The sequence below is a fragment of the Mustela lutreola genome, chromosome 12 (assembly GCF_030435805.1).
Source record: "Mustela lutreola isolate mMusLut2 chromosome 12, mMusLut2.pri, whole genome shotgun sequence".
Taxonomy (NCBI): domain Eukaryota; kingdom Metazoa; phylum Chordata; class Mammalia; order Carnivora; family Mustelidae; genus Mustela; species Mustela lutreola.
In genome coordinates this window covers 35633224-35649379 of record NC_081301.1, presented here as the reverse complement: position 1 = coordinate 35649379, position 16156 = coordinate 35633224, and the positions used below count along the sequence as shown (strand labels likewise).

Sequence of the window (16156 nt, the reverse complement as noted above, 5' to 3'; positions counted from 1 at the left end):
GCCATTGCTGCTATAAACATTGGGGTACAGATGACCCTTCTTTTTATTTTATTTTATTTTATTTTATTTTATTTATTTATTTGACAGAGAGAGATCACAAGTAGGCAGAGAGGCAGGCAGAGAAAGAGGAAGGGAAGCAGGCTCCATGCCCAGCAGAGAGCCCGACGCGGGACTCGATCCCAGGACCCCGAGACCATGACCCGAGCCGAAGGGAGCGGCCCAACCCACTGAGCCACCCAGGTGCCCCAGATGGCCCTTCTTTTCACTACATCTGTATCTTTGGGGTAAATACCCAGGAGTGCAAGTGCAGGTTCATAGGGAAGCTCTATTTTTAATTTCTTGAGGAATCTCCACATTGTTCTCCAAAGTGGCTGTACCAACTTGCATTCCCACCAACAGTGTAAGAGGGTTCCCCTTTCTCCACATCCCCTCCAACACATGTTGTTTCCTGTCTTGCTAATTTTGGTCATTCTAAGTGGTGTAAGGTGGTATCTCAATGTGGTTTTAATTTGAATCTCCCTGATGGCTAGTGATGATGAACATTTTTTCATGTGTCTGATAGCCATTTGTATGTCTTCATTGGAGAAGTGTCTGTTCATATCTTCTGCCCATTTTTTATATGATTGTCTATTTTGTGTGTGTTGAGTTTGAGGAGTTCATTATAGATCCTGGATATCAACCTTTTGTCTGTACTGTCATTTGCAAATATCTTCTTCCATTCCATGGGTTGCCTCTTTGTTTTGTTGACTATTTCCTTTGCTGTGCAGAAGCTTTTGATTTTGATGAAGTCCCAAAAGTTCATTTTCGCTTTTGTTTCCTTTGCCTTTGGAGACATATCTTGAAAGAAGTTGCTGTGGCTGATATCGAAGAGGTTACTCCCTATGTTCTCCTCTAAGATTCTGATGGATTCCTGTCTCACTTGAGGTCTTTTATCCATTTTGAGTTTATCTTTGTGTACGGTGTAAGAGAATGGTTGAGTTTTATTCTTCTACATATAGCTGTCCAGTTTTCCCAGCACCATTTATTGAAGAGACTGTCTTTTTTCACTGTATATTTTTTCCTGTTTTGTCGAAGATTATTTGACCGTAGAGTTGAGGGTCCATATCTGGGTTCTCTACTCTGTTCCACTGATCTATGTGTCTGTTTTTATGCCAGTACCATACTGTCTTGGTGATCACAGCTTTGTAGTAAAGCTTGAAATCAGGTAACATGATGCGCCCGGTTTTATTTTTGTTTTTCAACATTTCCTTAGCGATTTGGGGTCTCTACTGATTCCATACAAATTTTAGGATTATTTGCTTCAGCTCTTTGAAAAATACCGGTGGAGTTTTGATCGGAATAGCATTAAAAGTATAGATTGCTCTAGGCAGTATAGACATTTTAACAATGTTTATTCATCCGATCAAAGAGCATGGAATTGTCTTCCATCTTTTTGTGTCTTCTTCAATTTCTTTCATGGGTGTTCTGTAGCTCCTCAAGTACAGATCCTTTACCTCTTTGGTTAGGTTTATTCTCAGGTATCTTATGGTTCTTGGTGCTATAGTAAATAGAGAGAGTCAATTATCATATGGCTTCACTTATTTGTGGAGCATAACAAATAGCATGGAGGACAAGGGGAGTTAGAGAGGAGATGGGAGTTGAGGGAAATTGGAAGGGGAGGTGAACCATGAGAGACTAAGGACTCTGAAAAACAATCTGAGGGTTTTGAAGGGGTGGGGGTGGGAGGTTGGGGGAACCAGGTGGTGGGTATTGGAGAGGGCATGGATTGCATGGAGCACTGTGTGTGGTGCAAAAACAATGAATACAGTTATGCTGAAAATAAATTAACTACTAAAAACAATTCAGTTTTAAGTATTTTGTGTACTTTTAAATACTTTCTCCCGGATTTTGTTTGACCGACAATGTCAATTTTTGCTCCTAGGACAAATTTTTATCTCCTAGTCACCTTTTCTGCTCCTAGCTTCTCTTAGATCAATGGCTTTTGTTTTATTGATCCAACAGCCTCCCAAATTCCACACAGAACCCACTGAGATTTTTCTTCACTGTCTCACCATCTTCCTGCAATAACTCTTTTCCAGGAAAGGCTGTTTGTTTTGATGACTAGTTTATTTCCTCCCTATTGGGGTAAAAGTTCATGTCAGCTCTCGGAGGCTTTCTATCCCGCTCATTCTTTTTTTTTTTTTTAACTTTAAATTTTTTATTTTTTATAAACATATATTTTTATCCCCAGGGGTACAGGTCTGTGAATCACCAGGTTTACACACTTCACAGCACTCACCAAATCACATACCCTCCCCAATGTCCATAATCCCACCCCCTTCTCCCAAACCCCCTCCCCCCAGCAACCCTCAGTTTGTTTTGTGAGATTAAGAGTCACTTATGGTTTGTCTCCCTCCCAATCCCATCTTGTTTCATTTATTCTTCTTCTACCCACTTAAGCCCCCATGTTGTATCACCACTTCCTCATATCAGGGAGATCATATGATAGTTGTCTTTCTCTGCTTGACTTATTTCGCTAAGCATGATACGCTCTAGTTCCATCCATGTTGTCGCAAATGGCAAGATTTCATTTCTTTTGATGGCTGCATAGTATTCCGTTGTGTATATATACCACATCTTCTTGATCCATTCATCTGTGGATGGACATCTAGGTTCTTTCCATAGTTTGGCTATTGTGGACATTGCTGCTATAAACATTCGGGTGCATGTGCCCCTTTGGATCACTACATTTGTATCTTTAGGGTAAATACCCAATAGTGCAATTGCTGGGTCATAGGGCAGTTCTATTTTCAACATTTTGAGGAACCTCCATGTTGTTTTCCAGAGTGGCTGCACCAGCTTGCATTCCCACCAACAGTGGAGGAGGGTTCCCCTTTCTCCGCATCCTCGCCAGCATCTGTCATTTCCTGACTTGTTGATTTTAGCCATTCTGACTGGTGTGAGGTGATATCTCATTGTGGTTTTGATTTGTATTTCCCTGATGCCGAGTGATATGGAGCACTTTTTCATGTGTCTGTTGGCCATCTGGATGTCTTCTTTGCAGAAATGTCTGTTCATATCCTCTGCCCATTTCTTGATTGGATTATTTGTTCTTTGGGTGTTGAGTTTGCTAAGTTCTTTATAGATTCTGGACACTAGTCCTTTATCTGATATGTCGTTTGCAAATATCTTCTCCCATTCTGTCAGTTGTCTTTTGATTTTGTTAACTGTTTCCTTTGCTGTGCAAAAGCTTTTGATCTTGATGAAATCCCAGTAGTTCATTTTTTCCCTTGCTTCCCTTGCCTTTTGCGTTGTTCCTAGGAAGATGTTGCTGCGGCAGAGCTCGAAGAGGTTGCTGCCCGTGTTCTCCTCAAGGATTTTGATGGATTCCTTTCGTACATTGAGGTCCTTCATCCATTTTGAGTCTATTTTTGTGTGTGGTGTAAGGGAATGGTCCAATTTCATTTTTCTGCATGTGGTTGTCCAATTTTCCCAGTACCATTTATTGAAAAGGCTGTCTTTTTTCCATTGGACATTCTTTCCTGCTTTGTTGAAGATTAGTTGACCATAGAGTTGAGGGTCTATTTCTGGGCTCTCTATTCTGTTCCATTCATCTATGTGTCTGTTTTTGTGCCAGTACCATGCTGTCTTGATGATGACAGCTTTGTAATAGAGCCTGAAGTCCGGAATTGTGATGCCACCAACGTTGGCTTTCTTTTTCAATATCCCTTTGGCTATTCGAGGTCTTTTCTGGTTCCATATAAATTTTAGAATTATTTGTTCCATTTCTTTGAAAAAGATGGATGGTACTTTGATAGGAATTGCATTAAATGTGTAGATTGCTTTAGGTAGCATAGACATTTTCACAATATTTATTCTTCCAATCCAGGAGCATGGAACATTTTTCCATTTCTTCGTGTCTTCCTCAATTTCTTTCATGAGTACTTTATAGTTTTCTGAGTATAGATTCTGTGTCTCTTTGGTTAGGTTTATTCCTAGGTATCTTATGGTTTTGGATGCAATTGTAAATGGGATTGACTCCTTAATATCTCTTTCTTCTGTCTTGCTGTTGGTGTAGAGAAATGCAACTGATTTCTGTGCATTGATTTTATATCCTGACACTTTACTGAATTCCTGTATAAGTTCTAGCAGTTTTGGAGTGGAGTCTTTTGGGTTTTCCACATATAGTATCATATCATCTGCGAAGAGTGATAATTTGACTTCTTCTTTGCCGATTTGGATGCCTTTAATTTCCTTTTGTTGTCTGATTGCTGAGGCTAGGACCTCTAGTACGATGTTGAATAGCAGTGGTGATAATGGACATCCCTGCCGTGTTCCTGACCTTAGCGGAAAAGCTTTCAGTTTTTCTCCATTGAGAATGATATTTGCGGTGGGTTTTTCATAGATGGCTTTGATGATATTGAGGTATGTGCCCTCTATCCCTACACTTTGAAGAGTTTTGATCAGGAAGGGATGTTGTACTTTGTCAAATGCTTTTTCAGCATCTATTGAGAGTATCATATGGTTCTTGTTCTTTCTTTTATTGATGTGTTGTATCACATTGACTGATTTGCGGATGTTGAACCAACCTTGCAGCCCTGGAATAAATCCCACTTGGTCGTGGTGAATAATCCTTTTAATGTACTGTTGAATCCTATTGGCTAGTATTTTGTTGAGTATTTTCGCATCTGTGTTCATCAAGGATATCGGTCTATAGCTCTCTTTTTTGGTGGGATCCTTGTCTGGTTTTGGGATCAAGGTGATGCTGGCCTCATAAAATGAGTTTGGAAGTTTTCCTTCCATTTCTATTTTTTGGAACAGTTTCAGGAGAATAGGAATTAGTTCTTCTTTAAATGTTTGGTAGAATTCCCCCAGGAAGCCGTCTGGCCCTGGGCTTTTGTTTGTTTGGAGATTTTTAATGACTGTTTCAATCTCCTTACTGGTTATGGGTCTGTTCAGGCTTTCTATTTCTTCCTGGCTCAGTTGTGGTAGTTTATATGTTTCTAGGAATGCATCCATTTCTTCCAGATTGTCAAATTTATTGCCGTAGAGTTGCTCATAGTATGTTCTTATAATAGTTTGTATTTCTTTGGTGTTAGTTGTGATCTCTCCTCTTTCATTCATGATTTTATTTATTTGGGTCCTTTCTCTTTTCTTTTTGATAAGTCGGGCCAGGGGTTTATCAATTTTATTAATTCTTTCAAAGAACCAGCTCCTAGTTTCGTTGATTTGTTCTATTGTTTTTTTGGTTTCTATTTCATTGATTTCTGCTCTGATCTTTATGATTTCTCTTCTCCTGCTGGGCTTAGGGTTTCTTTCTTGTTCTTTCTCCAGCTCCTTTAGGTGTAGGGTTAGGTTGTGTACCTGAGACCTTTCTTGTTTCTTGAGAAAGGCTTGTACCGCTATATATTTTCCTCTCAGGACTGCCTTTGTTGTGTCCCACAGATTTTGAACCGTTGTATTTTCATTATCATTTGTTTCCATGATTTTTTTCAATTCTTCTTTAATTTCCCGGTTGACCCATTCATTCTTTAGAAGGATACTGTTTAGTCTCCATGTATTTGGGTTCTTTCCAAACTTCCTTTTGTGGTTGAGTTCTAGCTTTAGAGCATTGTGGTCTGAAAATATGCAGGGAATGATCCCAATCTTTTGATACCGGTTGAGTCCTGATTTAGGACCGAGGATGTGATCTATTCTGGAGAATGTTCCATGTGCACTAGAGAAGAATGTGTATTCTGTTGCTTTGGGATGAAATATTCTGAATATATCTGTGATGTCCATCTGGTCCATTGTGTCGTTTAAGGCCTTTATTTCCTTGCTGATCTTTTGCTTGGATGACCTGTCCATTTCAGTGAGGGGAGTGTTAAAGTCCCCTACTATTATTGTATTATTGTTGATGTGTTTCTTTGATTTTGTTATTAATTGGTTTATATAGTTGGCTGCTCCCACATTGGGGGCATAGATATTTAAAATTGTTAAATCTTCTTGTTGGACAGACCCTTTGAGTATGATATAGTGTCCTTCCTCATCTCTTATTATAGTCTTTGGCTTAAAATCTAATTGATCTGATATAAGGATTGCCACTCCTGCTTTCTTCTGATGTCCATTAGCATGGTAAATTCTTTTCCACCCCCTCACTTTAAATCTGGAGGTGTCTTCGGGCTTAAAATGTGTTTCTTGGAGGCAACATATAGATGGGTTTTGTTTTTTTATCCATTCTGATACCCTGTGTCTTTTGACAGGGGCATTTAGCCCATTCACATTCAGGGTAACTATTGAGAGATATGAATTTAGTGCCATTGTATTGCCTGTAAGGTGACTGTTACTGTATATGGTCTCTGTTCCTTTCTGATCTACCACTTGTAGGCTCTCTCTTTGCTTAGAGGACCCCTTTCAAGATTTCCTGTAGAGCTGGTTTGGTATTTGCAAATTCTTTCAGTTGTTGTTTGTCCTGGAAGCTTTTAATCTCTCCTTCTATTTTCAATGATAGCCTAGCTGGATATAGTATTCTTGGCTGCATGTTTTTCTCGTTTAGTGCTCTGAAAATATCATGCCAGCTCTTTCTGGCCTGCCAGGTCTCTGTGGATAAGTCAGCTGCCAATCTAATATTTTTACCATTGTATGTTACAGACTTCTTTTCCCGGGCTGCTTTCAGGATTTTCTCTTTGTCATTGAGACTTGTAAATTTTACTATTAGGTGACGGGGTGTGGGCCTATTCTTATTGATTTTGAGGGGCGTTCTCTGAACCTCCTGAATTTTGATGCTCGTTGCCTTTGCCATATTGGGGAAATTCTCCCCAATAATTCTCTCCAGTATACCTTCTGCTCCCCTCTCACTTTCTTCTTCTTCTGGAATCCCAATTATTCTAATGTTGTTTCGTCTTATGGTGTCACTTATCTCTCGAATTCTCCCCTCGTGGTCCAGTAGCTGTTTGTCCCTCTTTTGCTCAGCTTCTTTATTCTCTGTCATTTGGTCTTCTATATCACTAATTCTTTCTTCTGCCTCATTTATCCTAGCAGTGAGAGCCTCCATTTTTGATTGCACCTCATTAATAGCTTTTTTGATTTCAACTTGGTTAGATTTTAGTTCTTTTATTTCTCCAGAAAGGGCTTTTATATCTCTCGAGAGGGTTTCTCTAATATCTTCCATGCCTTTTTCGAGCCCGGCTAGAACCTTGAGAATTGTCATTCTGAACTCTAGATCTGACATATTACCGATGTCTGTATTGATTAGGTCCCTAGCCTTCGGTACTGCCTCTTGTTCTTTTTTTTGTGTTGAATTTTTACGTCTTGTCATTTTGTCCAGATAAGAGTAAATGAAGGGGCAAGTAAAATACTAAAAGGGTGGCAACAACCCCAGGAAAATATGCTTTAACCAAATTAGAAGAGATCCAAAATCGTGAGTGGGGAGAAAGGGGATAAAAAGAGGTTCAAAAAGGAAGAAAGAAAAAAAAAATAAAGAAAAGAAAAGAAAAGAATTTTTTAAAAAAGAATACACCTAAGAAAAATGTAAAAAAGAAAATATATATATATTAGATAAACTAGTATAAAATCGTTAAAAAGAAAAAGGTAACAGTTAAAAAAAAATTTTACCCGAAGGCGAGAAAAAAAAAAAAATGAAAAAGAAAAAATTAAATTAACTGCAAGACTAAAAAAAATCACAGGAAAAAAGCCATGAGTTCCGTGCTTGGCTTTCTCCTCCTCTGGAATTCTGCTGCTCTCCTTGGTATTGAAACCGCACTCCTTGGTATGTGAACTTGGTCTTGGCTGGATTTCTTGTTGATCTTCTGGGGGAGGGGCCTGTTGTAGTGATTCTCAAGTGTCTTTGCCCCAGGCGGAATTACACCGCCCTTACCCGGGGCCGGGGTGAGTAATCCGCTCGGGTTTGCTTTCAGGAGCTTTTGTTCCCTGAGCGCTTTCCGTAGAGTTCCAGAGGACGGGAATACAAATGGCGGCCTCCTGGTCTCCAGCCCGGAGGAGCCGAGAGCCCAGGGCCGCACTCCTCAGTGCGCGCTCAGAGAACCGCGCCCAGTTACTCCCGTCTGCCTGACCTCCGGCCGCACTCCGAGCTCACCGAGCCTGCGACCGGTTCAAGGTAACACGGAGCTGTGAGCTTACTGTCGGCTCTGTCTCTGTAGCCGGCTTTCCCGTTCCAATACCCGCAAGCTCTGCGACACTCAGACACCCCCGATCCTTCTGTGACCCTGCGGGACCTGAGGCCACGCTGACCCCGCGTGGGCTTCGCCCCGGTTTAGCCTCTGGAGCGATGTCCCTCAGCGGAACAGACTTTTAAAAGTCCTGATTTTGTGCACGGTTGCTCCGCCGCTTGCCGGGAGCCGGCCCCTCCCCCCGGGGTCTATCTTCCCGTCGCTTTGGATTCACTTCTCCGCCGGTCCTACCTTTCAGAAAGTGGTTGTTTTTCTGTTTCTAGAATTGCTGTTCTTCTTCTCTTCGATCTGCCGATGGATTTTCAGGTGTTTGCAATCTTTAGATAAGCTATCTAGCTGATCTCCGGCTAGCTGAAGCAGTCTCAGCTTGCTACTTCTCCGCCATCTTGACTCCTCCCCCCGATACACTCTAGTTCTATCCACGTTGTTGCAAATGGCAAGATTTCATTTCTTTTGATGGCTGTGTAGTATTCCATTGTATATATATACCACATCTGCTTTATCCACTCATCTGTTGATGGACATCTACTGGGTATTTACCCTACAGATACAAACGTAGAGATCCGAAGGGGCACGTGCACCCGAATGTTTATAGTAGCAATGTCCACAATAGCCAAACTATGGAAAGAACCCGCTCATTCTTTTAACTGGACTTCTAGATTGCTCACTATTGGGAAGTGGCTTGGAATTTCTCACAGGTCAGGGGTTTATTCTTAGGTGTCTGCTAGTGAACATCACCTTCCTCTCCCTCTGATTGCCGTGTAGGGTTGGGTATTCTTGGGCAGAAAAGCGATTGATGGTCACCAGTTGGCTGCATGCATGGTTGAGCCTGGTCAGGAAGTTAAGAGAATTCATTTGATTCTCCTAAATACATCTCAGTTTCCGCATCACTCTCATGGGCTCTGGGAGGTCTCATATATCCAGGAACAGAAGCAAGGGGGTGAATAACATCCTCAACAAGGGGAAAGGAAAAAGGCCTGGGTGTTTGACCCTTACATCAGTTTTGCCACCACCTACGCACTCTCCTCTGTGCTCCCGAGGTGTGAATGGTTTTCTGATGGGGACCATGACTGAGGATAAGAAAAGAGGTCAATTTTGGAGACACAGGAAGAGAACAATTCAAGAAACAGTTTTAAGAATTAATATGAAAATAGGGAGAAAGAAACAATAAGCACAGAGATAAATATTACTCTTGTTTAATATGGAGTAGGATATGTTGAAAGGTCCATGAATCAAGGACCCATCCAAACTTGTTCAAAGAAAGAGGCCAGGGAGCAATTGAATTATAGATCTATAGCCTAGAGCTTTTTGTAAGTTAAAATTAAAACTTGAAGAGTTATTTTCCCTGGACATCAAGTAGCACAGTATATTTCCCAAGGATAGATGAGTATAAGGCTTGACCAATGTATATACTTGTGTAGAAGTGCTTCTAGAATGGGACAAAAACGTCCCATTAAATGCTTCCTTATTCACACAAAGCGTTCTGTGTAATCAGATTTGCCTATGCACCTTTGGCGAAATTGGCCCCTTATCTTATCCTCTGAGCCCCTCAGGTAAGAGAAACTAGGGAATAGAGATCTATCAGGACCCCTCCACCATCACTGGATGACGTGTTTGCATAGGACTATGTTATTCACAATGGCCTCACATCCTTGTTCCTGAAGCTGTAGATGATGAGGTTGAGCATAGGGATCATCACCCCATAGAAGACGGAGGTGAGCTTGTCTGAAACATCTTGAAACATCCAGACATCCTTGCCTGCCCTCAGTGGAGTTCTTGGATTTGGGCTTTCCGTACACAAAAAGCATAGTTCTATAGAACCTTGAATGTGAGGTAGGCAGAGCAGGTAGAAAAGGCCTTTTTCCTTCTCTGAGCTGGGGGTATCTTCAGGTTGGTAGCAATGATAATCACATAGGAGATGAAAGTATAGTGAGCTGAAATGCCCAGAAAGATCACATTGGCTACTGCCATAGTGATCGCATCAATGAGATGTAGGCACAGACCAACTTCAGGACAGCCAGGATCTCACAGGTAAAGTGGTTGATGAAGTTGTCCTCACAGGAGGGTAATCATGTCACCAAAGATGTTTGCACCTTGGCAGTCATGCTTCCAGTTGTCCAGGAGCCGCCAGTAATGGGCACATAGGCAGCTTGCTCATCACCAATAGGTACCTCAGGAGGTTACAGATGGCCAGATAGAGATTAAATGCCATCGTGCCCACACACACTCTGTGGCTCCCATGGCAAAGCAGATAAGCATCTGCACACCTAGGCAGAGAAGGGGATGGTTTTCCTGCAGATTAGGAAGCTGTTGAGAATCAAAGAGCCTGAGGAGCTTGTGTAGCAGATCTACAAGAAGAATGGGTTCCCAGGGAAGAAGTACATGATCATATGCTGGTAGGAGTTGGACACAGTCCCCAGGATGAGGACGCCATTGCCCAGCAGGAGTACTAAATAGATCATCAGGATATGCCCAAAGAACATTTGGCATAGGAGGAAGGGATGGCCCTGTGTGGTCTGCAGGGGATTTAGGAGACCATAATACCTTCACAAAGAAGAAGGAAAGAGATTGGGTACATCTCATGTAGAGGCACTAAACCTAATTAGGAGTGAAGGTAGAAGCTACTGGAGGGTATAGTTAAGCATAAATCAAGGAAGAGTTTGCAAGGGCTGAACGAAAAAGCTAGATTCTGGAAGTACTGAATTCTTTGTTACTGGAGATGTCCAAGAAATGACATTTGACTGGGGTTAGGGACATTGGAGAGGAACAGCATGCATTCTGTGCATAGGGTTGAACAAGAAAATCCCTGAAACCTCTTCTAACAATGATATTGCATGGCTCTACTAAGTGTCTGGATTTTGCTTAAATGGCCACTAGATGGCATTTGTGTATTTGTAAGAGCAAGATTATTCCCTGCTGGTGCAGAGTAGAAATTAGTGACAGGATTAACATTAGAATCAGAAATTTTATTAAACAAACACTAATCCTTAGGCAATTCATTCCTAATAAATGTAAGAAAATATAAATATCACTTGATCAAATACTTCCAAAATCTGTTCTCACAAAGGATTCACTTTCCAAATTCTCTTTAAATATGTGTGCCACATTCAAAGAATTTCATAGAACTTGCCATAAAGATGTTTCTGTTCACCTGCTAACACCTCTGAATCTCTCATTTGCCTTGTGTGTCTATTGCTGTATGTAGGGACGGTATCTTACTCTGTTCCACATGGCACACAGGATTGGGCAACTTTCATGATACGACCAAAACTGGTATCTAATAGTTCCATTGTTCTTATCATTTACAAAGCACTTATCTATAATAAGTAATTCATGTAAAATCAAGTGGTTAGGTGTAAAATATGAAGAAATAGATTAATAGACCACCGAAGGTCATAGGTAAGAAAAATCTTCCCTGTTTTTATCCTGCTGAGCTATGGAGACTTAGGAAATGCTACCAAGTTTACATCTCTTGGCCATTCACAGTGTACTCTAGCATATTAAAGACTTTGAGAAATCCTGGAACAACGAATCGTGTCAAATGTTAGCCCCCCAAAGTCTTCAAATATATTTAGCATCACTCTATCTGATTAGTTATCTATATTTCTATCATCTTTCTTTTTTCTAGAATGTGAGTTATTATCCAAACACATACTAGCTTTTAGGTGGGAATTGCTGTAAGTGATGAGCATCAAATTCAAACTCTATATTCCTTGTTGCTGTTAAGTTCCTAGTAGTGTTTCATAATGTGAAGTGCATTAAAAAAAATCTTTAATTTTCTCATAGCTAAAAAGAAATGGGGTGTTCCAGAATAGCTTGTTCCCACCCAAAAGCTCTCTATGTGAAGAACTTGTCTTTGTCTCTTCTTATACTTCAGCCAAACTGTCTGTCTTCCAAAAACAGTCCAAAATGAAAATTCCCACTTCTTCCTTTTTCCTGTGATTCTTCCTGGGGGATCCAAAGGGATGGCAACAGCGCTGGGAGGTCCCTCTCTCCTCTGTGCATGGCTGTGTAGCTCTACACAGCAAGGCCATTCACCAAGCTCGCTCTGATGGCTGGCTCCTCTCTCCTTAGTTTTATCAGGTTTTCAGAATGTCTTTGTGTATTCAATTAGAGATCTGTTGTGTGGCATCTGTCAAAACTCTCAGCTGTATGATTAGAACTCACAAGATATACTCTGAAAAGGTAAACATTCTCTGAAAATGGACTGAAGGTCAAGAGAGGATTCTGGATTACATGACTTGTCTTTTCGAAGGCAGCTATAATGATCTGAAGTCCTTTATGTCATAGAGTAGGAACACAGAGGAGCCCTCCATCACTGGGTGAAACATTTCTGAGCCACCAGGTTCCTCACAGCAGCTTTCACATCCTTGTTCCTGAGACTGTAAATGATGGGGTTGAGCATGGGGGTCACAACCCCATAGAAGACGGGGATGAGTTTGTCTGAAAGGTCTTGTTTGTCTGCCCTCAGGGGGTCCTTAGACTTGGGCTTCCCATACATGAAAACTAAGGTCCCATAGAAGATGACCACCACAGTGAAGTGGGCAGAGCAGGTGGAGAAGGCCTTTCTCCTCCCCTCGGCTGAGGGGATCCTCAGGATGGTAACAATGATGAACATGTAGGAGACAAAAATGAACAGAACTGGGACCCCCAGGAAGAACACATTGGTCACCCCCATGCTGATCACATTGATGGAGATGTCAGTACAGGCCAACTTTAGGACAGCTAGTAGCTCACAGGCAAGGTGGTTGATGACGTTGTTCCCACAGAAAGGCAGCTGAATTGTCAAGGTTGTGTGTACCACAGAAACTGTACAACCAATAGCCCAGGAGCTGACAGCCATGGGGACATAGGCAGCCTTGCTCATGACCACGGGATACCTAAGGGGGTTACAGATGGCCACATAGCGATCAAATGCCATCATGCCCAGAAGCACACACTCTGTGGCACCCATGGCAAAGGAGAGAAACATCTGCACAGCACAGGCTGAGAAGGAGATGGTTTTCCTAGGTGTCAGGAAGCTGTCAAGAATCAGGGGGACTGCAGAGGTTGTGTAGCAGATGTCCAGGAAGGAGAGGTTCCCCAGGAAGAAGTACATGGGTGTGTGCAGGCGAGAGTCAAGGATGGTCACCAAGATGAGGACCCCGTTTCCCAGAAGAATGACCAGGTACATTAGGAGGATGAGCACAAAGAAAATTTTCTCCAGCTTAGGGTGGGCTGAGAGCCCCAGGATAATGAACCCTTCCACAGGGGAAGACCAATTGGCTTTTTCCATGTGCTATCCCTTCTGTCATCAGCCATGTACAAATGCAGCAAAGGAGGCTTTCTTGAGGAGGTCTTAGGCATCTGGTACACCATTTGTGCTACAGAACAGGACAACATATGTGCATATGAGATAAATGACTGAAAGAGATGACAGTAGGTAGGATTGTGGTTAGATCTTAGATGTGGAATGGTGAGGGCTGGGAGAAGGCTTACAAATAATGCACTGAGGCCCAGAGAGGGGAAGTGACCTGTCCAAGTCTTCTGAACAAGGTGGTGATAGAGACAGGACCTGAGCCCAGCAGAGGTAATTCCTAGTCAAGAAGGGCTTTTCCTCTCTTTTTGATGAATATGGGAAAATGCTGTAAATTATTTCTATTTGATGTAAATGCATAGAAATTTCATTTAATCTGGGCTTTCCTAGAATCTTAGAGAGAGAATTCCCAAGCTGATCTTAATCTTAAAACTACCAATATTTCAAGCCTCATTCAACTTTGATTACATTTGGAAGGAACTTGTTTAAAAGTGCTAATCTCCATCCAGACAGAATAAAGCCTAGGTAAAAGTTCAACCATACGAGGGATCCTTCTTCAGTCTGCCAACCCTCAGCAAAAGACTTAACTATTTTCAGAATTGGGATCTGCCTATTCTAATACATATTAAAGGCAATATGTGCAGGAGTTTCCCTCACGGGGAAGAATTCATGAAGGCCACAGAAGGAGTGAACCCACACTATGGGATGACATCCATGCAGCTTACTGACCAGTTAACCCAGTTCTTAATAACCGGGCAGACTGTAAGTTATCAGACAGCAGGATGTATGGCATTAACATCTAATCCCAGCTCATTAGAGTATTGGTGAACTCTTAGCCAAGGGTGTCTACGGAATGGTTTTTCTTTGTCCTTTTTTGTTTATACTGTATTCTTGTGTAATATTCTGGCTTTCTGCCTCCACTCTTGGGTTCCCTGCAAGCACTTAGCTTATATGGGAAGACTTGCATGCCTTTGGGTAGAGGATTTACAGACTCTCAGCTACCTTCGCCAGACTCTGTATTTGGAATTCTTATTTGTAATATTTCTATAGGTCTTTCTTTTAAAAAATTGTTTTTGAAGATTTCATTTATTTACTTGACAGAGAGAGAGATCAAAGTAGGCAGAGAGGCAGGCAGAGAGAGAGGCGGATGGAGGCCCCCTGCTGAGCAGAGAGAGTGGGGGTCAATCCTAGGACACTGAGATCATGACCTGAGCTGAAGGCATAGGCTTAAGCCACTGAGTCACCCAGGCACCATGTTATAGCTCTTTCTTAATGGCAGTAGTGTGTACACACATGTATATATTGTGTCGTGTGTGTGTGTGTGTGTGTGTGTGTAGGCATGGGCAGAGGGTAGTTGATGAGTGTTTAATATTAATGAACATCTATTTTCTGCCATATTCTTTGAAGCAAGTCACGGAGAAGACACTGTCATTCAGGTGTCATAGGTAAAAGTAAGCAAAGCTCAGAGGAGCCAAAGATTTGGTTCTTAAGATTGATTGGCAGAGCTGGAGTTGGATCATGGGCCCCAAATCTGGGTTCTTCCTACCAAATAGCTGTCACATTGTCTTGCAGATGTTGGAGAGAGTTTGTCTCTGCAGTACCAGCTCTGTGTACTTTCTGCTCTGTCTCATAGTCCAGCCTGCTCTTACTTCAGTCATGGTTGGAGTTTATGTGAGATACTCTGTAAGGCAGAGTGACTCCTGCCCTGGACTGACCCCAGACTTTGTCAGCCTCGGCACTAGTGACACTTGGGGCTGGAGAGTTCCTTGTTGTGTGGGGCTGTCCTGTGCATCGGAGGATGTTTAGGACCATCCCTGACCTCTGCCAACCTGCTGCCAATAGCACCTGCTCCTTGAGCTGTGACCACCAAATGTGTCTCCAGACACTGCCAAATGTTTCTGGAAGGGGAAGGAGATATAAATTGTGCCCTGCAGAAGGGCATTGCTCTAAGCTCTAAGCCAGGAGAGGTCTCCCCCATGATGCAACCATGGGTTTCATGGTATTTTCTGTGCAGGCTTAGGGCCCTTCCCCCATCCCTCAATTCAGCACGTAAGGTTATTCCCATTTGCTCAGTGCAGGCCCACTCTGGGTGCTCCGCCATGAACCTCTGCTCCAACTTATCTCCCATGCCTCCCAGTGGCTCTCCCAGCCCCTTTCTTTTCCCATAAAAGGCAAAGGAAACACTGCAGTCGATGCCACAAGCAGGATTCAATAGTGATAAAGATGCTGTGGCTGGAGAGGCCAAGGAGAGTGGCTTCTGTAAGCGAAGCCATCCTGTCCACTCCCATGAGCCAGAGCTGTGCACACAGAAGCTTCTTCCCATGAGCAGTGTGCTGTGGGCATGAGTGATGCGCAGGATTTGACCACATGAGAGCTTCTGCCCTGGAAGTCCTTAGTGCCCACCATGTTAAAGTTGCTGAATGAAAGCTCATACGATTGGAATGAAAGGAACAGCTAGGAGGATCTTGCACACTGAGGCCAGAGCTGGGGACCAGCTGGTCCATATCCATAGATATGGATATTACATGTAGCTAGAGCAAGTCCCAGGCCTCAGTTTTCCTATGCGCATCACAAAAAGTCTGAATCATTGCCTCCCAGGGCATCCCAATTCTGTCATGGAGTGCCCAGCACTCTCCTCACCAGGCAGGGACCAGTCTTGGGTGAAGGTGACAGCTTCTTCCTTTGGGTGAGTGAGTGTATGTGTGTGTGTGTG

General features: G+C 42.5%; 1 protein-coding gene and 1 pseudogene across 1 annotated transcript; both read right to left on the bottom strand.

Annotated features, from left to right (window-relative positions):
- Positions 1 to 9780: 9780 nt before the first annotated feature.
- LOC131812117 (olfactory receptor 13C7-like) lies at positions 9781 to 10630 on the bottom strand (annotated as a pseudogene).
- Positions 10631 to 12462: 1832 nt separating this feature from the next.
- LOC131812336 (olfactory receptor 2S2-like) lies at positions 12463 to 13422 on the bottom strand. The gene has a single exon (XM_059141696.1). The coding sequence runs from the start codon at positions 13420 to 13422 to the stop codon at positions 12463 to 12465; it is 960 nt and encodes a 319-aa protein (XP_058997679.1).
- Positions 13423 to 16156: the final 2734 nt, after the last annotated feature.

Coding starts and splice junctions, on each gene's coding strand:
- LOC131812336 (XM_059141696.1), bottom strand. CDS start 13,422: ATGGAAAAAGCCAATTGGTCTTCCCCTGTGGAAGGGTTCATTATCCTG.